The 19,110-nt window shown below is 37.8% G+C and overlaps 1 protein-coding gene and 1 long non-coding RNA gene across 2 annotated transcripts; both read right to left on the reverse strand.

Annotated features, from left to right (window-relative positions):
* Window positions 1-2,335: 2,335 nt before the first annotated feature.
* Window positions 2,336-3,105, reverse strand: LOC132602947 (UPF0057 membrane protein At2g24040-like). The gene is made up of 2 exons (XM_060315777.1): window positions 2,947-3,105; window positions 2,336-2,601 (listed from the first exon to the last, which is right to left on the reverse strand). The coding sequence occupies exons 1-2, from the start codon at window positions 3,034-3,036 to the stop codon at window positions 2,476-2,478; spliced, it is 216 nt and encodes a 71-aa protein (XP_060171760.1). The 5' UTR covers window positions 3,037-3,105; the 3' UTR covers window positions 2,336-2,475.
* A 1,366-nt stretch (window positions 3,106-4,471) lies between these two features.
* On the reverse strand, window positions 4,472-5,588 carry LOC132602948 (uncharacterized). The gene is made up of 2 exons (XR_009567901.1): window positions 5,316-5,588; window positions 4,472-4,645 (listed from the first exon to the last, which is right to left on the reverse strand). It is a non-coding gene; the product is annotated as an uncharacterized LOC132602948 (long non-coding RNA).
* Window positions 5,589-19,110: the final 13,522 nt, after the last annotated feature.

Genomic DNA, 19,110 nt, shown 5'->3' on the forward strand with positions numbered 1-19,110 from the left:
TAGCTTATAAGTTGATTTGTCAAACACCTAAAAAAATCAAAAAAACAGCTTATAAGCTGATTTGACCACTTATAAGTCAATCCAAACAGGTGCTAAATCTCAAACTTTTTGTTGTTCAAAATTTAAGGAGAGCACATTAGTGATTGTGTTCTTTCCTTTTTTAACTTTATTGAATTTGGTCAAGAAAAAACCTCAAGATTCCATTTCTTACCATTATTTATTTACTTCACAACTCGATAACACAACTGGACGAATGACGCGCCAAACGTTGTTGTTAATCTATTTTGGAGAGCTAATCAAATGAAGTTGGTTTTGTTCTTATGATTGTTGGGTTTTTCAGTTGCTGTGTAAGAGCCAGTTTGGATGAACTTATGCCTATAAGCTGCATACAGCTTATAAGTTAAAAAAATAAGTTGAGGTAGTCTAATTTATTTTTTTTGGCTTATAAGCTGTTTTCAGCTTATAAGTTGCTTTAGATAAACTAAGTCAAATGGGCTTAATTATTTTTTTGAGCTTATTTTAAACACAAAATGACTTTAAGCTGGTCAGCCAAACACTCAAAAAAGCTGAAAATAGCTTATAAGTAACTTATAAGCCAATCCAAACGGGCTCTAATTCATCGAAAAAAAATGGCAGAAAGCGGCGTATAAATTTTCCGTCAAAAGAGCCATATAGTTGCGGAAACTTATGAAGAGAGTCCTGTAAAGAGTAAAGAGTAAAGAGAAAAGAAATAACGAAGACGAAAAAACATTCAAATAATAAAAAATAGAAAAATGATGTGTCAAAATAGGATTGGTGCGTGATGTTCACACCCTTTTCTAAAACTGATATTGAGCTTGGAAGGTGATATTAATAGCAGTTCAAATTGTTTAGGGGGATAACAGGACCTCCCAAAGTTTAAATGTCTTCTCGAAAATTTGGTATGAGTTCTGGGCGTCATGATGTATTTTCACTTTCCTTTAATTCATCTTTTTTTGGGGGGTCACTGGACAGTTGGAAAATTTAAAGGCATCTTTTATCCATCAAACAAACAATGCAAAATATACAATTGGGACCAAGCAAATCACAATTGCCAGCACACAAGGCTCCTCGTCCACATATGTCTCACTGGGCCTAAGTAACACATGGAGAAAGATAATTTCTGACAATATGTCTACACGTGATTCACCTAAAATCTCTCCAAATATTTTTGAAAGATAATTTTTTAAATATTCATTAAAACAATGAGTAAGCATTGATATCGACACATAAGAGAGATCGTCAAAACATCTTATTGAATAAAAAATCTGAGCCTAATAAACAGGATAATTTCATTTTTCTCAGGGTATTCTTTGTTTGAAGGACACTAGATAATAGCTTATAGCCTATTTGACTAAGTTTATTTTTTTCAAAAGTATTTTTTTTTTCAAAAAATGTTTATTTTAAAAAAAATGAGATGTTTGACCAAGCTTTTGAAATAAAATAAGTATTTTTAGAGAGTAGCAGAAAAAAAATTCAGAAGCTAAAAAAAATAACTTTTTCCCAAAAGCACTTTTGAAAAAAATACACTTAAAAGTATTTTTTAAAAGCTTGGTCAATCGCTAATTGTTGGTCAAAAGTTTTTTTAAAAAAAAAATTAATTGACCAAACACAAACTGTTTCTCACAAAAAATACTTTTTTAAAAAACATTTTTCAAAATAAATATTTTTTAAAATAAACTGATTTTAAAAGCTTAACCAAACAGGCTATAAGTATAGACCATATGTCATCAACATGCTCTTATCTTTTGGTTCATCAAATTCTTTCATCATCTTAAGGACATGCCAATACAGCATATCTCTAAGTTGAAGGCTTATTAATGCTAGCTGGTCTAATCAATAGCCTAGTTCCAACCTCTTCTTTTATGATCGAGAAAACCATCACTTGTCAACCCCTCTAACCGTAACCTTCAAAACTCTGGAATAATAGGTTCACCCCTCTACTCTTTTTCACTTAAATACGAAGCTTAGTTCGTACGACGCAGGGATCGACCCTTGCCACTTGAACTAAGCTCCGAGGGCTTGCCTAGTTCTAACTTAACAACTCAAACCCCAAAACACTGAACAATTGAAGCCATCATGGAGAAACCACGTAACTTATTTTATGAAGTTATGGAGCACACTATATCCGAGTCAAAATTGTACGAATTTGAAGAATAAACTTACAATATTACAAAGAAAATCTATAGGACGGGTAGAGTTATCATACCAAAGGTAGGACAAAGGGTAAAATAGAATTATCAAATAATAAGGGTAAGATACTAGATCAAGATCGTTACATAATAACAGATTTAACAATACGATAATAAAATTTAAGTAGCGATCAAAACAACCGTTATATTTTAAGATAACAGTACAGATGCAATACAATAGCTAACAACCATACAAACAAGTTGTGAACTATTAGTAAACAAGAAAACAAAACCACACAATCTGAAATGGTGGATTCAACAAGGATCAAGCAAGAGTGTCATAATGATCGTATGGTGGACCGCGCTCAACACAAAGGATTGCATAAAGAGCATAGATAATTCCAGGAATATATCCCAAGATGGTCAACACCAAGCAAATCAAGAACTCCATCTGCAAAAATTTCCAAAAAAAATAAAAAAAATTAACCCAATTCTCAAATCCCCTTTTCAGTTCATCCTAAAAACAATCACCCAAGTCAAAGTTTCTAAAAAAAAATTACAGAAAAATTGTTTTTTTTTTTTTAACCGTGGTGTCAGGTCAGCTTGACATTCATTCATCACTAGGCCACATTAAATGTGGATCTAATATTTGAACTTTATGGATTCAGATTCGTAACTCATAATCCATTATTTGTACATATTTAGTTGATCTTTTTACTCATAGATAGAAATCACCCCAAAAAAAAAAAAAAGGAGATCTTCTTTATTATATAAATAGGAAAAAAGGGAATCTTACAGTGCAGCAACCATGGCGAAGGCAAACACCAACAGGAGGAAGCAAGATTGCTAGTAAAATTTCACAGACAATTGCACATGTTATCTCCATTTTTCAATTGAAAAGGGGGAGTAGGTGTTGAAAAACTATGAGTTGGTAATGCAAGCTTTTGATCACTGATATTTATATACAAAATATCTTAAATGAGTGTCCTTTAGTTAAAGGATAGGACTGTATTTCTTAAATCTTGATATGTACTTTTTTGACTTTTTACTTTTATATATCTGTATATTAAGAAAATGCAAAAGTTATGGCAGACATTAGTATACTGCTAATAGGAGTTAATAGTAAAAACGGACATACAAGAACCATCATTTTTTCGTCAATTTCATACCTAACTATTAGTTATTCTCTTTTGGTACGTGGGCTATAACTATCTACCTAACCAGGGGCGGATGCAGTAAGAGGCCAGGGTGTTCACCCGAACATCCTGAACAAAAAATTATAGTATATATTTAGGGTAAATTTTTTGTGTTCATGTACATACATTAAATTTTGAACATTAAATTTTGAACACCCTGAACATATATTACAATGTATATTTAGGTCCAGTTATTTTTTCGAACACCCTGAGTGAAAATCCTGGATCCACCACTGTACTTAACTAGATGAGTTTAATACATAAATTGTGATAGTTTAGATAGGAAAATAGAAAGATGGTGTTCGCTCAAGTAGGAAAAGGAACAACTAATAGGGTGTGAAATTCATGAAAAAATAAAAATTTAAGTGTGTTTTTAACCATTATTACTTTAAATAGTGATAATAATTGAGCATAGTGGTTAATGATGGTAGTTAATTAGACATTTAATGGTGACGACTGATAATTATGGTGGATGATAAAAGTAACTAACAGTGATTTACAATTATTAAGGACATCACATTCTTTCATCATGTTCTTTAAGCCTTCTTTCAACTTCTTTTTTATGATCGAGAAATCTATCCACGGTCAACCCGTCTAATGCAACCTTTGAAATTCGAAATAATTAGTTCGTCCCTCTATATTTTTCAATTATATATCAGGCTTAGTGGTATGATGCAGAATTCGACCTTTGCCACTTGAACTAAACCCCGGGGAGCCTAGTTCGAACTTTAACAACTCGCAAAATCCAAAATCCTGAACAATTGAAGCCATCAAACCTCACGGAGAAACCATGTAATTTTCGATGTAGACTTATTTTATGTAAATTAGCACATTATATCTGAGTTAAAATTGTACCAATTTGAAGAATAAATTTACAATATTTACAAAGATAAGAAGTATGATATAGATAGAGTTACTATAACAAAAGGCAAAGTAGAGAATAAAATAAGATTATTAAACAATACGCAAGATGAAAAAAGAAAGATAATACGCAATTACACCAAATCTGTCGTCAAATAAATGAGATACTTTTCACCCTTACATAATAACAAATTTAACAATACAATACAATAACATCTGAGTAACCATCGAAACAAACACGGTATTTAAAGTAACAATACAATAGGTACCAACCATTATTATAAGCAAAGAAGTACAGTACAAGAAGTATCAAGGTGTAAGACTCTCATATTGATCGGATGGTGGTTCACGCTCAACCCACAGGATTGCATAAAGAGCATAGATAATTCCAGGAATATATCCCAAGATGGTCAACACCACACAAATCAAGACCTCCACCTGCAAAAAATTACAAAAAAAAAAAAAAAGTTAAAAAAGAGAATAAAAATTGTCACTCCCCTAAATTATCTAACACCTTTTTCAGTTCATCCAAAAAACAATCACCCAAAACAAAGCTATAAACAAAAATTACAAATAAAAATTGAATCTTTTTGCAATTTCAAAAAAAAAAAAAAAAAAAAAAAAACAAACATCACTAAGTCCCCTAAAACAATTGACCCTATTCTCAAACGCCCTTTCAGTTCATCCCTAAAAACAATCACCCAAATCAAAGTTTAAACAAAAATTACAAACAAAAAAAAATTGAATCTTTTTGCAATTTCCAGAAAATAAAAACACCAAGATCACTAAAACCCCTAAAACAATTGACCCAAGTCTCAAACACCCTTTTCACTTCATCCCAAAAAACAATCACCCAAATCAAAATTTTACACACACAAAAAAAAAAAAATGAATCTTTTATCAATGTCAAGAAGAAAAAAATAAAAACACCCACATCACTAAATCCCTAAAAACAATTGACCAAAGTCTCAAACAACCATTTCAGTTCTTATCCCAACAAACATCACCCAAATCAATTCTTTAAACAAAACAAAACAAAAAAAAGTACACTAAACTCCTACTATGAGTGGGTTCAGATAAGTGCCGGACAACAAAGGTCAGCCTTAACCTGTATTTCTGCGAGATGCTATTTTCACAGCTCAAACCTATGACTTTATGATCACATGTCAACAATTTTACCTGTTATAGTACAAGTTGAATCTTTTTGCAATTTAAAGGAAGACTATAAAATCTTATAGTCTAAAACAAGCCAAAAATATTTATGTAATTATACATGCATAAAAAGGTATAGTTTAAAGTTAATATATCAAATAAAGAAATGAGTCTTTTTTTTTTTTTACGGACTAAAAAGAAAAGTGTTTAGTATGTAGGAAAAGAGGGATCTTACAGTGCAACACCCTTTGCGAACACAAACACCAAGAGGAGGAAGCAAGATTGCTAGTAAAACTTCAAAGACAAGTGTACATGTTATCTCCATTCTTCAATTGAAAAATTGTTGAGAAATGATGAGTTGGTGGAATGGAAGCCTCTAATAGTCTGATATTTATATGCAAAGTATCTAGAATAAGTCTCTTGGCTTAGGATATTTCTTAAATCCTGATTGTACTTTTTTAAGAAAATGATCCTTTATGTCTGAGCGTTAGACTATTTTGGTCCCTGAGAGGTAGTTTGGTACGCGGGATAAGGTGGATATTTCACGATTAAATTTTGAATTAAATTTATACTTATACCATCAACCAAAAATAGAAATTTATTCTCAAACTTAATCTTGGATATATTCACTTTATCCCATCAAACTTGTGATTATTTTATTCCACCTCTTAAATAGAATAAATTAGTCCAAAAATTATATTACCAGAATTATAATCTCAGAATAATTTAGTTTCCAAACCAAACGACCCCAAAGATATCCCTTAACCAAAATGGTCTTTTATGTAAGCAAAAAGTGGACTATTCAGGTCCTAAAGACCTAAACCATAAATCTAACGGTTTGTACTTAGGAGGTTCAAAATTTAAAGAAATAAACACAAACAAGCGAAAGGGGGTTCAACGTCTATTATATATACATAAACTATAATTTTAATTATGTATAAATAGTGTAATTTTTCGCTGAAGGAGGTTCGAATGAACCCCTGAACTCTACCTAGCTCTACCCCCGATCAAGAGGTGAAGATCGTCCAAAATCATATAAGATGACCAAAGAATCGTATTCCCACCAATGTCGCATATTCAACCATTATGCTCGATTTCTTTCTATGATATACATTATAGCTGGTTAACTTTAACAGAATATATGAAGAAACCAGTACATCTAGGGTTTAGGATCAAACCAATCTATTTTTTTGCATACATTAAGGACCATTGTTGCTATTAATGAAATTTATTAGGGACCGATGCAAATCAATATCCAAACATTAAGGACCACTTTGATCATTTTCTCTACTTTTTTTCTTTTAGCTTCTATAATATAAGAAAAATTGCAAAAGCTTGGAAATTAGTATATTCCTTTGAATTAGGTATAATAAGGTCGACAGATGTTTCTTTCTTTTCTTTTTTCCCCATTTTAAAGAGAAATTAACTTAAATAGTTATCCGATCAAAAAATAGACAACAAGTGTATAATAGTATATGTTTAGTTAGTGTATAGTGTATGCATATTGACTAGTGGTTGTAAATACCTTTGCCAAGCGGATAAATATGTAACTTCGCTTTTTTGAAATAATGATCCCACACTGAGACCTTATTTATTTTTATTAAGATTAAGACATAAATATTAAGATATTGCAGTAAGATGTGAATACCAAATAAATAAAAAGGAAAATAGTAATGTTTATCAGTGATGAAGACATTTTTATTTTTTGAGTACGCGTATAAACGATGTCACTTATAAAGTTATTTGTTCATACATGACCGACATGTCTTTGTCTAAAATACTGATTATTTTTTATGAACAATAATAAATAATTTAGGTATTGGAAAGACCTGGAAGACCGGTACATCAAGCTATCCTTACTCTCAGAACTAAAGCCAAAGTTGTTTTACATATAAGAACGTATATTATTAACATTTCACTTGCCAAAACTCAAAGTTAACGAAATGTAATTTGAATAAAAGATTTAAAACGCTCAATAAAGTGTCATTATCTCCACTTGGCTATCATCTCTTTAAACTTTTAGTATCAGTTTTAACACCCTTTTCAGTTCATCCTCTAAAACAATCCCCCTTTGAAAAATAATGATTGAAATTCAAGACGATTATTTGAGATGATAGTTCAGGTAGGAAAAAGAATAGCTCATAGTTGGGGTGTGAAACTCGTGAGAAATTAATAGCTCAGAAGTGCTTTTAACCATTATTACTTTAAATAGTGAAAATAATTGATAATGGTGGTTAATGATGGCAGTTGATGAGGCTGTTGATGGTGACGATCGATAATTATGGTGGATGGTAAAAGTAACTAATGATGATGGACTAATGGTGATGACTGATTAGCGGTAATTGATAACGAGCCGGTTTGGATTGGCTTATAAGTTGGTCAAACCAGCTTATAAGCCATTTTTTACTTATTTGGGTGTTTGGTAAAATAGAAAACAGCTTAAATTAAGTTAAAAAGTGGTTAAAATAAGCCAAAACCAAAAAGTAGCTCAACCCCAACTTTTTTTTTTTTGGCTTAAAAGCAATTTTGATTTGACCAACAACTTTACCCTTTTATCTCTTATATTTTCTATTAATTCCAATACTACCCTTACTTCTAAAAACCCTTTAAGCACTTTTATTCAAACACGTAACTGCTTATTTGTAAAATAATTTTCAGCACTTATGCTTAAAAGTCTTTTTTTTTTATCTAATCCAAACGGGCTCAAAATATAGAAGTGGTTGATGGCAGTGATTTACAGTTACTAAGGGCGGTTGAATGGAATAGTGGTGAAATGTCATCTTTACAGAATTTCTTGAATGATATGTTAATGTTGTTATAGATTTAACCATTATGATCTATTCACACTCGTAAAGTGGTTGCAAAAGAAAAAATAAAAATTAACACTTGGACTGAGATCTAAATAATTACGATTTGAATTTAAATATAATAATAACACTTAATAAATGAGATTGGACTAATTAAAATTCAGACTTTCATTAAGTGAACATAAATGAGGTCGTACCATCTCCCACCATATCGAGAATAATTCTAATCACAAATTTACGTTAAGAATAAATCATCCAATTTTTTATTCTTGCTAGGACACACCTGTAAATGCAAGAGTTATGGTTCCTAAATATAAGTTGACTAAACAAAAACGAAAATAATGTTTATCAGCGATGAAGAGATTTTTTTTTTTTTTTTGAGGGCGTGTATAAAACGAGGTTACTTAAAAAGTATATATTTTAATTTGTTCACACATGACGTGTCACGTGTCTTTGTCTGCTATGCTGATTAGTTTTGATGGACGATAATAGCAAATAATTTATGTAATGGAAGGACGTGTCACGTGAAGGACCTATCCAACTATCCCTACTCTCAAAATTAAAGTCAAAGGTTATTTAGCTACATAAGAATATATTAACATTTTACCTGCCAAGACTCAAAGTAAACGAAATGTAATTTGAAGAAAAGATTTTCACGCTCAATATAATGTCATTACCTCCAATTGGTTATCATTTTTTCAGTCTATTGATCTCAGTTTTAACACAATTAAAGATGTGACTTAAAGATGCCGATAGCTAGTCATGACTCCTTCCGAAAACGGATCGTGATAAACTTGATTGATAGTATGAAGGTCTCATACTTATATATAAACGAGTTACAATGATATTTAAGAAGTTTTCACCTTTCCTCTAATATATTTCGTGCAATAAATCTCGATTAGGAACGTTTCTAATGCGTGTGAATTCCTAATTCGCAGAAATGACTCGTACTCGATCATCAAACGCTAGCGCTAGTGCTCCTATCACTATGGTTTAGGACTAAAACCATCTACTTTATGCATAGATTAAAAACTATTCTGTCAAGGAAATATATCAGGGACCAAAACAGGTCAACCTCCATATTTGAAGGACCATTTTGATCATTTTCCTACTTTTTCCTTTTAGCTTCTATGTTAAGAAAAAGAAGCAAAAGTTTGAAAAATTAGTATATTCCTTTGAATTGTAATGAGGTTGACACATGTTTTTTCTCTCTCTTCCCCCTTTTTAAAGAGAAATTAACTTACGTAGTCATCCGATCAAAAAACAATCGACTAATATATATTTAATTAGTGCATAATATACGTATATTAACTAGCGATTGTAAATAGAATTTGCCGAGCGGACAAATATGTAACTTTCCTTTTTTAAAATAATGACTGATTACTTAGATTCATTTATTTTATTAAGATTAAGACGTCTGAATTTTAAGATATTATTAAAAACTGAATACTAAATAAACAAAAGGAAAATAATGTTTATCAGGGATGCAGACAATTTTATTTTTAGTGTCTCTGTCTGTATAAAACGAGGTCAGTTACAAAGTCTTTAATTTGTTCATACACGACCGACATGTCTTTTGTCCTACTACTACTATACTTATTAGTTTTGAATCTTGATGAACAATAATTAAAAAAAAAAAAATTAAGTACTGGAAGGATGTGGAAGACCTATATATCCGGCTATCCTTACTCTGAAAACTAAAGCCAAAAGATTAACAAGTAATCCTTTTTCTGTGATATAATATTTTTTTTTAGTCTGTCCCAAAAAAAGAAAAATTATATTTAAAAACAATTTAACTTGAAACTTTCCTTTTTATCCTCAATGAAATTGTTTAACCTTAAAACGGAGAACAATTGAATTTATGTGCGGTGTTAAAGATATGTGGTTTAATTCAATACGAGATTAGATTACACGATACATGAATAAGTAAATAAAATATGCAGATCTGACCAAATATGAGTGATAACTGGTCTCGGGTATCGGGAACCGAGGTCGAACCCTTATGACCGGGTGTTTGAACAATGAATAATAAAGATAACCTCAGAAAAGATGAATGAACTCGGATGATTCTATTGCTTTCTTAGTACATGAATTTTGTCTTTCCCTCTGTGCCAGAACCCTTTAAATGAAAGGGGGCTCCTCTTTATATAATAGAGGAGTCCTAACCCTAGTACAATTCTAAGTAAGGAAAGGAATCTGTCGACAGCTGTTGCCGAGATTGGTGCTGAAATATCCGGCTGAGGGCGGATATTCCGGTCTTCTCTTCATGGTGGTTAACCGCCTCTTCTACGTGTTTTAACGCCTCATTCCAGATCGAGCTTGATGCCTTATCCCCGATAAGCCGGTCGTATCCTGACCGAGCATCACCTTAACATTGGAAAACCGAGTATGTCTATATCCTCGGTTTTACCAGTATACAGATAGTCCCCCCATTTCCCGAGGTGAAATTTTGACTGCGGGAAATGGACACAAATAAAGCTGAGCAGCTACATACATCTACCTAGGACAAGACCTTCTAGTCAACACTTCACTCTGCCCGATGCCAGGTCATTATTACTTAGCCACCAAATCTTTTTTGGGAGACCTCCTTGTGTCAGAGTCCTTGATACGCTACAGGACCCCTTGATTTCCTTTCTATATAAAGCCCATGTATTCTTCTTTTCTCATGCATCTATGTTTCTTCAAATCTAAACTTTGCTTCTCCCCAAAAAACCTTGCTGCGATTTCCATATTGAGCCCATAGCCCTCCTCGGACTTTGAGCATTCTTCTATCAGGGCGCGATCATCCATTGTTAGGTTAAACCTATCACAGATATGGCTTACATTTCATTATTGACCCAAGGTGAAGGTCAATCTTCGTTCTTGCCACCAACGGGAACCGCCGGTTCTGATAAGGAGCTAGAATCTCTCGCTGTCGATATCCTTCCGTCGGGATTTAACTATATGAACGACTACAAAATCTCTTACCATTTTGACTCGGTAGAGAATTTCGAATCTAGTATCGATGATGGCACCATTACCGTAGTCAGGGAAGACTGCAACTTCGGCGCAGATGTTGACGTTCGCCCTGTTAGGAATAGGGTAAAAATAAATCACCATGTTGTTGGCTACTCGTTGTCATACACTTATCCTTTCGCCATTGGGTTTACTCTCCATGCTCCCCGAGTGATCGAAGACTTTTTTCATCGGTATCGGATATGTATCGGCTATATCGCCCCACAGATTTGGAGACTTGTGTACTGTATTGAGAAGTTGGCTAATATAGCCGGGATCGCCTTCACCCTTGACCATTTACTTCATATATACATACCTCGGGTAATCCGAGGGGGCATTTTTCATCTGCTTCTTCGGGGAAACCGAAGCCTGATTGATCCCGAAGATGATTATGACCGGGGGTGGCTTTATCGATTCGTGATGATACGCACAGCTCAACTTCAACGTCCATCGTCTACTGATTTTCTTGAGGTGTGGAACCCTTCACCAAATCCGATTGACCCCGAGCTCGATACAACTATCTTTGAATGGGTGGTTGCCCTTCTCCGAGCTTCTCGTAGCATAGGCCGTTCTTAGAGGAGAATGACACCCGAAGGGTGGAAAGGCAAAAGCCATGGTAATTTCTTAATCCGATCATTCGACCCTCATTTCTCTGTATTGTATCTCAACCCAATGTATTTGATTTTCAGGACTTCCGACGAGAAGAGCTTCTAAGGAAAAGACCGTAGCCGAGGATGTCGTTCGGGAAAGAATAACATCTGCGTCGCCGAGGGCACCTGGACGCAGAGAGGCTGGAAGCTTTCCAGTTAGACATTCGGGGGTTGGCTCTCGGGTCCGAACCCGTCATATCATGGAGACCCGTCGGGAAATGCCTTTTGGCGAAACCCCGCCGACAATAGTACTCGATGAAGAAGATTTACCGAAGCCTAGTATCCCCGGTTCATCCGTTTCCGGTGAAGATTATGGGGATACCTAGACGGTGTCACGTACCGTCGTAGGGTGCTCCTATTTTTCTTTCTTTTCTTTTTCAGCTTATGGTTGTAGAGTAGGGCCTTTTCTATTTTTCTGATGGACCGATGTATCCGAGAAAGTCGGAATTTTGCGAAGTGGAACAATTTTAATAGAAATTTGCGGATTGGTTTTTATCAGTCTTCATTGAGTACTCTATTTGCGTTGTTTGAACCTGCGCTTTTGTATATGTCTTCGCAATATTTGATCAATTGTCATTTTGTTCTATAGTTCACCAAAATTTGAAATGCCTTGCTATCGGCCGCCGGGTTTGCATGTTTTATTCTTTGTGCTCAATCGTAACCGGTTCGGAACCGCATCCTTTGTGGCCGATATGGCAGCTTTAACCGATCATAGTAGTATTGGTGCGAAGGCCCGACCTAAGCCTCATTGGGAGACCGGTTTGCTCATATATGCCCCGATGATCTAGAGGGGCGATCCGGTTCCTTCTCTTGTACGTTTCCCATGGGTAGATAAGATCAAGGTCGCATCTGTCACATCGTTCTGACATTGGCACGTGTCGAGACCCGGTTGGTTGCGAAGACGGTTACGGAATGTGAACTGTCGCGGCCCCACCTTATAAAAGCAAACTCCCTCCTTCACTTTTTCACTTTTCTGATTTTTACCAAAGAAATTTTTACCTCCGTGTGCTTTGGATACACAAACCTTCATATCTTCAAATCTCCATATCTTCACACCTTCTTATCAGCTCTTTACCTAATCTTCATACAAGCCTTTGTACCTTCATATTTCCATAATGATGAGCAAATCTTCAAAAGCTAAAACCGGCGAGACCTCCTCGGTCCAAAAATCAGAGCCTGTACTGACAGATTTCATTCCTTAAGATTACGCGACCATCAGGGATTTCAAGGTCGAGAAACCTTTTCAACAAGGGGATCAAGGTGTCGATATATCGGACTATTTGTACACGATACCCCCGAGTAAACTCAAGCAGGTCGAGGAAGACTGCGGGTGGAAGCGTATGGAGGTCGTTATTCCCGATCAGACTGAAGCTGTAACGACCTATGTGGAAAGGTATTTAAGCGTTTATACTTACCCTTTCACATTTAGCACACTCGATCCCGTGGTGGTGGATTTTTGTAAATAATATGACATTTGCCTTGACCAGATTCATCCGTCATTTTGGAAGATCGTTGTGCTCCTCTGTTACTTTACTACAAACGCGAATATCCCCTTCACGATAAACCATTTACTCCGATTGTACAGTCCTCACTTTTTTCGAGGGGGTATGATTAAACTCACCAAACGAGCCAGAAAGGCACTATTTTTCGGTCTTGATGAAGATAGAGACTGAGGCTGGCAGGGCAGATTTGTCCAAATCAGAACAAAGGATCTGATTCCTGCTGAAAAGTTGCCATTTCCCGAGAAATGGAACCCAACCCGTAAGTAACTTTACTTTGGTATGGTATAATCATATGTCTGAACCTACACTGACCCTTTGATTTACTCGTATGTACATAGCACTTATTCGAAACCTCGGTGTGGTTCCAAATATTGATGAATGGATCAGGAAGATCTGTTCCCAACTTACCTATGCCGACCGCAACTGGCGATATTTGTCTCGATCCCGGTGGGAGGCCGGTAATCACGGTAAGTCCTTCCCCCAGAGCGCTGCTCCGTCTTCCTTATGTGCTATACTATGTTTGATAAGTTTAAACTGTTATTCTTTCCTTTACAGGTCTTTCAAAGGCCACCAAAATTCGGGGTCAAGAGGTTGCTGAGGCCTCGGCCGATGAACAAAATATTGAAGCTCCTGACTAGGGAGACAAGGCAGAGAGGGGGAAAAGACGGCCCTCCGAGTCTTCTTGAGCTTCTTCCAAGGCCAGGAAAAGATCGAGGCTCACAATCAGAGAGACCTCTTCGGAATATGTCTCGGCCCGAGCCCTGGACGTCAATGTCGTTGGTCAAATATCGAATCATTCCGATGATGAAGACCAGGTGTTGGGCAAGCACCGACTTACCGATGAGGGCCTCAATCAAGAGCTGACCGGTTCTGCAGAGATTACTCCACCCTTGGTGGAAAGCTCAAGTCCCATGCCGGTGGGTTCGAGGGATATCCCGAGACCGACGGACGTAAGGCGCGTCAAGTTGAAGATTGGGACGTCCAAAGACGCTACTACCGAGCCTGCTCTCAACCACAGCCTCTGGATCAAAGACAGCTTCCTCCGTACCGGATTCAAAGGTACTTAAGATTCCTCCTTTGTATGGTATTGGTTCTGTCCTACTGATACAAGTTGTGGCTTCGGCTGATACAATTATTTGCATACAGGATTCGTCACCTCGATTGGTAGATATTTCCCCCGACGATGCTAAAGCCAAAAACAAAATGACCGAGGGGTCAATAGGACCAGAAGAGACCACCAGTTATAGGAGTTATGAGATACCCGCGCCTGGTCCCAGATTGGAGAAAGTCTTTCCTGCCCCCAGCGCCGATCCGAATCAGAAGAGGTTGATCTCTTTTAAGGTGCCGGCCAATATGAACATGTTGTCGGGGCCAGTCGGGGTGGCCAGCTATCTGTACCCTCTGGTGTCCCAAGAAGACCGGAAGAAGATGGCTGAAGTTAGCGAATCCTGCCTTTTCAACGAGGCTCAACAGGCTTTGAACCGAGTATGTCCTGTTCCTTCATTTTTTCACTTTAGCTTTATTTTCTTGCCCCATCTTAATAACTGCTCTTCTTTCCCTTATAGGCCTTCGTGCTTCATCATGCAAGCTTCCACCGATTTAGGAATGAAGTGGATCGGCTCAAGGAGGAGCTCAAAAGAAAACTCAGGAGGTGGACGAGCTCATGGATCTGTATGGGCAGAAATTCGAATATATCGCGTCTCTCCCTGACCTTTCTACCCTTAAATTAGATTTTGCAGCGGCTCGAAACGAGGCTACCGAGGCCAAGCGGGAACATGACCAGCTAGCAGAGAAGGTAAGGGCTTTCGAAGTTTACAATAAACCTTTAATAGCCGATGCTAATGCCTCTCCTTCTCAGGCCCGGGCATACGTTAGCCAGATTAATCAACTTCGGGCGGAGCTTGATGGGATCAAACCCGAACTTAATACCTCCCAAGAGACGACAATTGGTGTTGTAACCGAGCGGGATGCTCACAGAGAGCAGCTTCGGGTGACGGTGGAGCAAGTAAACGGACTTAGGTCGTCACTTGCTGCGGCCGAGGCGGAGCGGGATAGACTGGGCCGGGATATCACCAGTCTGCGGGCTGAACATAAAAGAGCCCTTGACCAGATCTCGGGCTATAATGATATGTTGGACCAGTATAAAGCCGACGTGACTGCTGCCGAGAAGGCCAATGCTATTCGAGCCGAATATGTGCGGTGTTTATCTCGAAGAGAGGCACTCGAAGAAATTCAAGCCACTGGAGTGGATTTATCAGATCTTATCGAGGAGGCCAAGAGGCTCGAGGCAGAGGCGAAGGCTGTATTCGATCCTAAGGACTCGGATATTGACCTCGAGTCAGCCGAGAAAGAGACCAAAGGCTCGAGTGAAGATTAGGCTTAGGGGCCTTATGTTTCTTTTTTGTTTTGAGGCCGTTTGTTTGAGCCTTTGTAAATCCCCTATGTGTACATGTGTATAAAAGAAAAAATTATCATTCGGCCTATTCATCGCTTTTCGTTTCCTTTTATAAAGTGTTCCTCGGTTTTTCATATGTCCAATTCATGCTATTGTTTTGGCTTGCATTATTGTTTTGGCCAGAATACAGTTCTAGTGGTAACGTTTTTGTGATCGGGTTTTTAGTCCGCTTTGACTTTGATCACTTTTTTATTTATAAGCGGCAAGACAGACCGGATCACAATATTTTTTGTGTTTTTAGACCATAGTCTTTAACTGTAGACCGTAGTCTTTTAACTGTAGACCGTGGTCTTTTTAGACCGTAGTCTTTTTAACTGTAGACCATAATCTTTATCCGTTTAGACCTTAGTCATTTAAGTTTGCGTAGTTCGCATATTTAGGAATCTGGTCCGGTGAAATGCAATATTTTCAATACTAGATGATTTTGATCAAGACAAGATTTTCATTGATGAATCGACCAGAGATGTAACTACAATCATTGCCATGGCAAGAACAAACTAATTGGACACGATTCAATCGTTCGTTTGGTCCTTACATCTGGTCCTATCGTTCAAGCCTTGGCTTTAAATAGTTATCACTTGGCCTTCAAGCCTTGGCTTTACATAGTTATCACTTGGCCCGGGTATAGTAGTCCCCTAGTATTCGAGTCCGAAATGTGAGAGCTAGTATACTATTGGTCCTATATGTGTAATCTCCAATCCCCGATCTTTGATCGGTCTGCTTTAATTGCGTAGCACGCTGTTCAGTGCTGCCTCATTAAAAACCTTGCCGAAAACCCACATCGGGACAAAACGGTCGAAGGAAAAAGAGTGCAGCATGTGCTTTCAGTCTTAAGTCTATGATTCTTCAGTTTCCACTGTGCTGCTTCTGATGCCCCTTGGGTTGTATCCCTGCGTGGTTAGATTGAGAGAGAAGAAAAGCTAAAAAATAAAAGTTATTCGTACCTTTAACAATACTATCTCTTTAAGTGTGCCACGTTCCAGTTATTTTTCAACTGTTTTCCGTCTTCGTTCTCGAGCTGATAGGAATCTTTACCGGTTATTCCGGTGACTCGATATGGCCCTTCCCAATTTGGGGCTAGTTTTCCTTCGTGGGGGTTCTTCGTGTGAAGTGTGACTTTCCTCAGTACCAAGTCCCCAATCTGAAAGTGCCTGAAGTTAGTTCTTCGGTTATAATATCTTTGCATCTTTTGTTTTTGTGCGGCTATCCGGATATGAGCAGCTTTCTTCTTTTCGTCCACGAGATTCAGACCAGCAGACATTGCTTCACGATTCGAGTCCTTAGATACATATTGGAATCTTAAGCTTGGTTCACCGACTTCGACGGGTATTAGGGCCGCGACTCCATGTACCAGGGAGAACGAAGTTTCCCCGGTGCTTGATCTTACTGTTGTGCGGTAGGCCCATAAAACCTCGGGTAGAACCTCCTTCCACCGGTGCTTAGAGCCGGCTAGTCTTTTTTTTAGATACTGCAATATGATTTTCTTGGTAGATTCGGCCTGGCCGTTCGCGCTTGGGTGATATGGGGTGGACACGATCTTCCTAATCTTATATTCTTCGAAAAACTTGGTGACCTTGCTGCCTATGAACTGCTTCCCGTTATCGCATGCGATTTCCACGGGTACCCCAAATCGAAAGATTATATGGTCATAAATGAAATCAATAAATTTTTTCTCCTTGACTTTCTCGAGTGCCTGTGCTTCAACCCATTTAGAGAAATAATCAGTCATAAGTAAAATAAATTGCGCCTTACCTGGGGCCCATGGCAAAGGCCCTACTATGTCCATACCCTATTTCATGAATGGCCATGGAGAAAGGACCGGATGAAGTTCTTCCCTGAGTTGGTGTATTGGCGGAGTGTGCCTTTGGCATTCGTTGCATTTTCTAGCGAAGGCTTTGGCGTCTTCCTCCATCTCGTTCCAATAGTAACCCGCTCTGATCAGCTTGCGGACCAGTGAATCGACTCCCGAATGGTTTCCGCAAGTCCCCTCGTGAATTTCCCTCACAACGTAGTCGGTTTCTCCCGGCCCTAAACATCTTGCCAAGGGGTCGTGGAATGACCTTCGGTATAGCTGGCCATCGACCAAACAAAATCTAGCTGCTTTGGTTCGGAGGGCCCTTGACTCCTTGGCATCGGACGGTAGCTTTCCTGTTTGAAGATAGTCTATGTATTTGTTCTTCCAATCCCAAGTGAGGCTGGTCGAGTTTATCTCGGCGTGGCCGGTCTCTACGACCGATCTTGTCAATTGTACGACAACTCGGGAATTGAACCCATCCGATTCTACCGAGGATCCCAGATTTGCCAGGGCATCCGCCTCATTATTTTGATCCCGAGGCACGTGTTCCAACGTCTATTGCTTGAACCGGCAAAGGACAACCTGCAGTTTTTCTTGGTATCTCCGCATTCGGTCATCCTTGACTTCGAATGTTCCGTTCACTTGGTTGACCACCAGGAGAGAATCGCATTTGGCCTCTATGATCTCGGCTCCCAAGCCTTTAGCCAGTTCTAAACCTGCAATCATAGCCTCATACTCGGCTTCGTTGTTAGTTAAATCAGCAGATCTAATAGATTGTTTTATTACGTCACCCGAGGGAGGTTTGAGAACGATCCCTAATCCGGACTATTTTACATTAGACGCACCGTCTGTGTAAAGAGTCCAGACTCCGGTACTAGTCCCCGAGGCAAGAAGCATTTCTTTATCAACCTCGGGAATCATGGCCGGTGCAAAATCGGCCACGAAGTCCGCCAATATTTGGGATTTGATAGCAGTTCAGGGTTTATATTCAATATCATATCCGTTAAACTCCACAGCCCATTTTGCTAATCGTCTTGAGAGTTCGGGTTTATGCATGACATTCCTTAAGGGGTATGATGTTACGACGCATATGGGTTGACATTGAAAGTAAGGTTTTAATTTTCTAGATGCGCTCAATAAAGCCAAAGCAAGTTTTTCCAAATGTGGGTACTTGGTTTCAGCGTCACCTAGGGTTCTGCTTACATAATAAACCGGGTATTGCGTATCTTTCTCCTTTCGAACCAGGACACCACTTACCGCTATCTCAGACACCGCCAAGTATAGATATAACCGCTCGTTCGTTTTTGGCGTGTGGAACAAAGGCAGGCTTGATAAGTACTTCTTGAGTTCTGCTAAGGCCATCTAACATTCGGGGGTCCACGCAAAGTCAATCTTCTTCTTGAGCAACGAGAAAAACCGATGACTTTTATCCGAGGATCTGGAGATGAATCGGCTTAGGGCAGCTATCCGCCCGATCAATCTTTGTACCCCTTTGATATCGTTTATCACGGTGATATCTTCAATTGCCTTTATCTTATCCGGGTTGAT

The sequence above is a fragment of the Lycium barbarum genome, chromosome 7 (genome assembly GCF_019175385.1).
Source record: "Lycium barbarum isolate Lr01 chromosome 7, ASM1917538v2, whole genome shotgun sequence".
Classification (NCBI taxonomy): Eukaryota; Viridiplantae; Streptophyta; class Magnoliopsida; order Solanales; family Solanaceae; genus Lycium; species Lycium barbarum.

Coding starts and splice junctions, on each gene's coding strand:
- LOC132602947 (XM_060315777.1), bottom strand. CDS start 3,036: ATGGAGATAACATGTGCAATTGTCTGTGAAATTTTACTAGCAATCTTG. Junction 2,602..2,946: donor TTCGCCATGGTTGCTGCACT/GTAAGATTCCCT, acceptor AAATTTTTGCAG/ATGGAGTTCTTGATTTGCTT.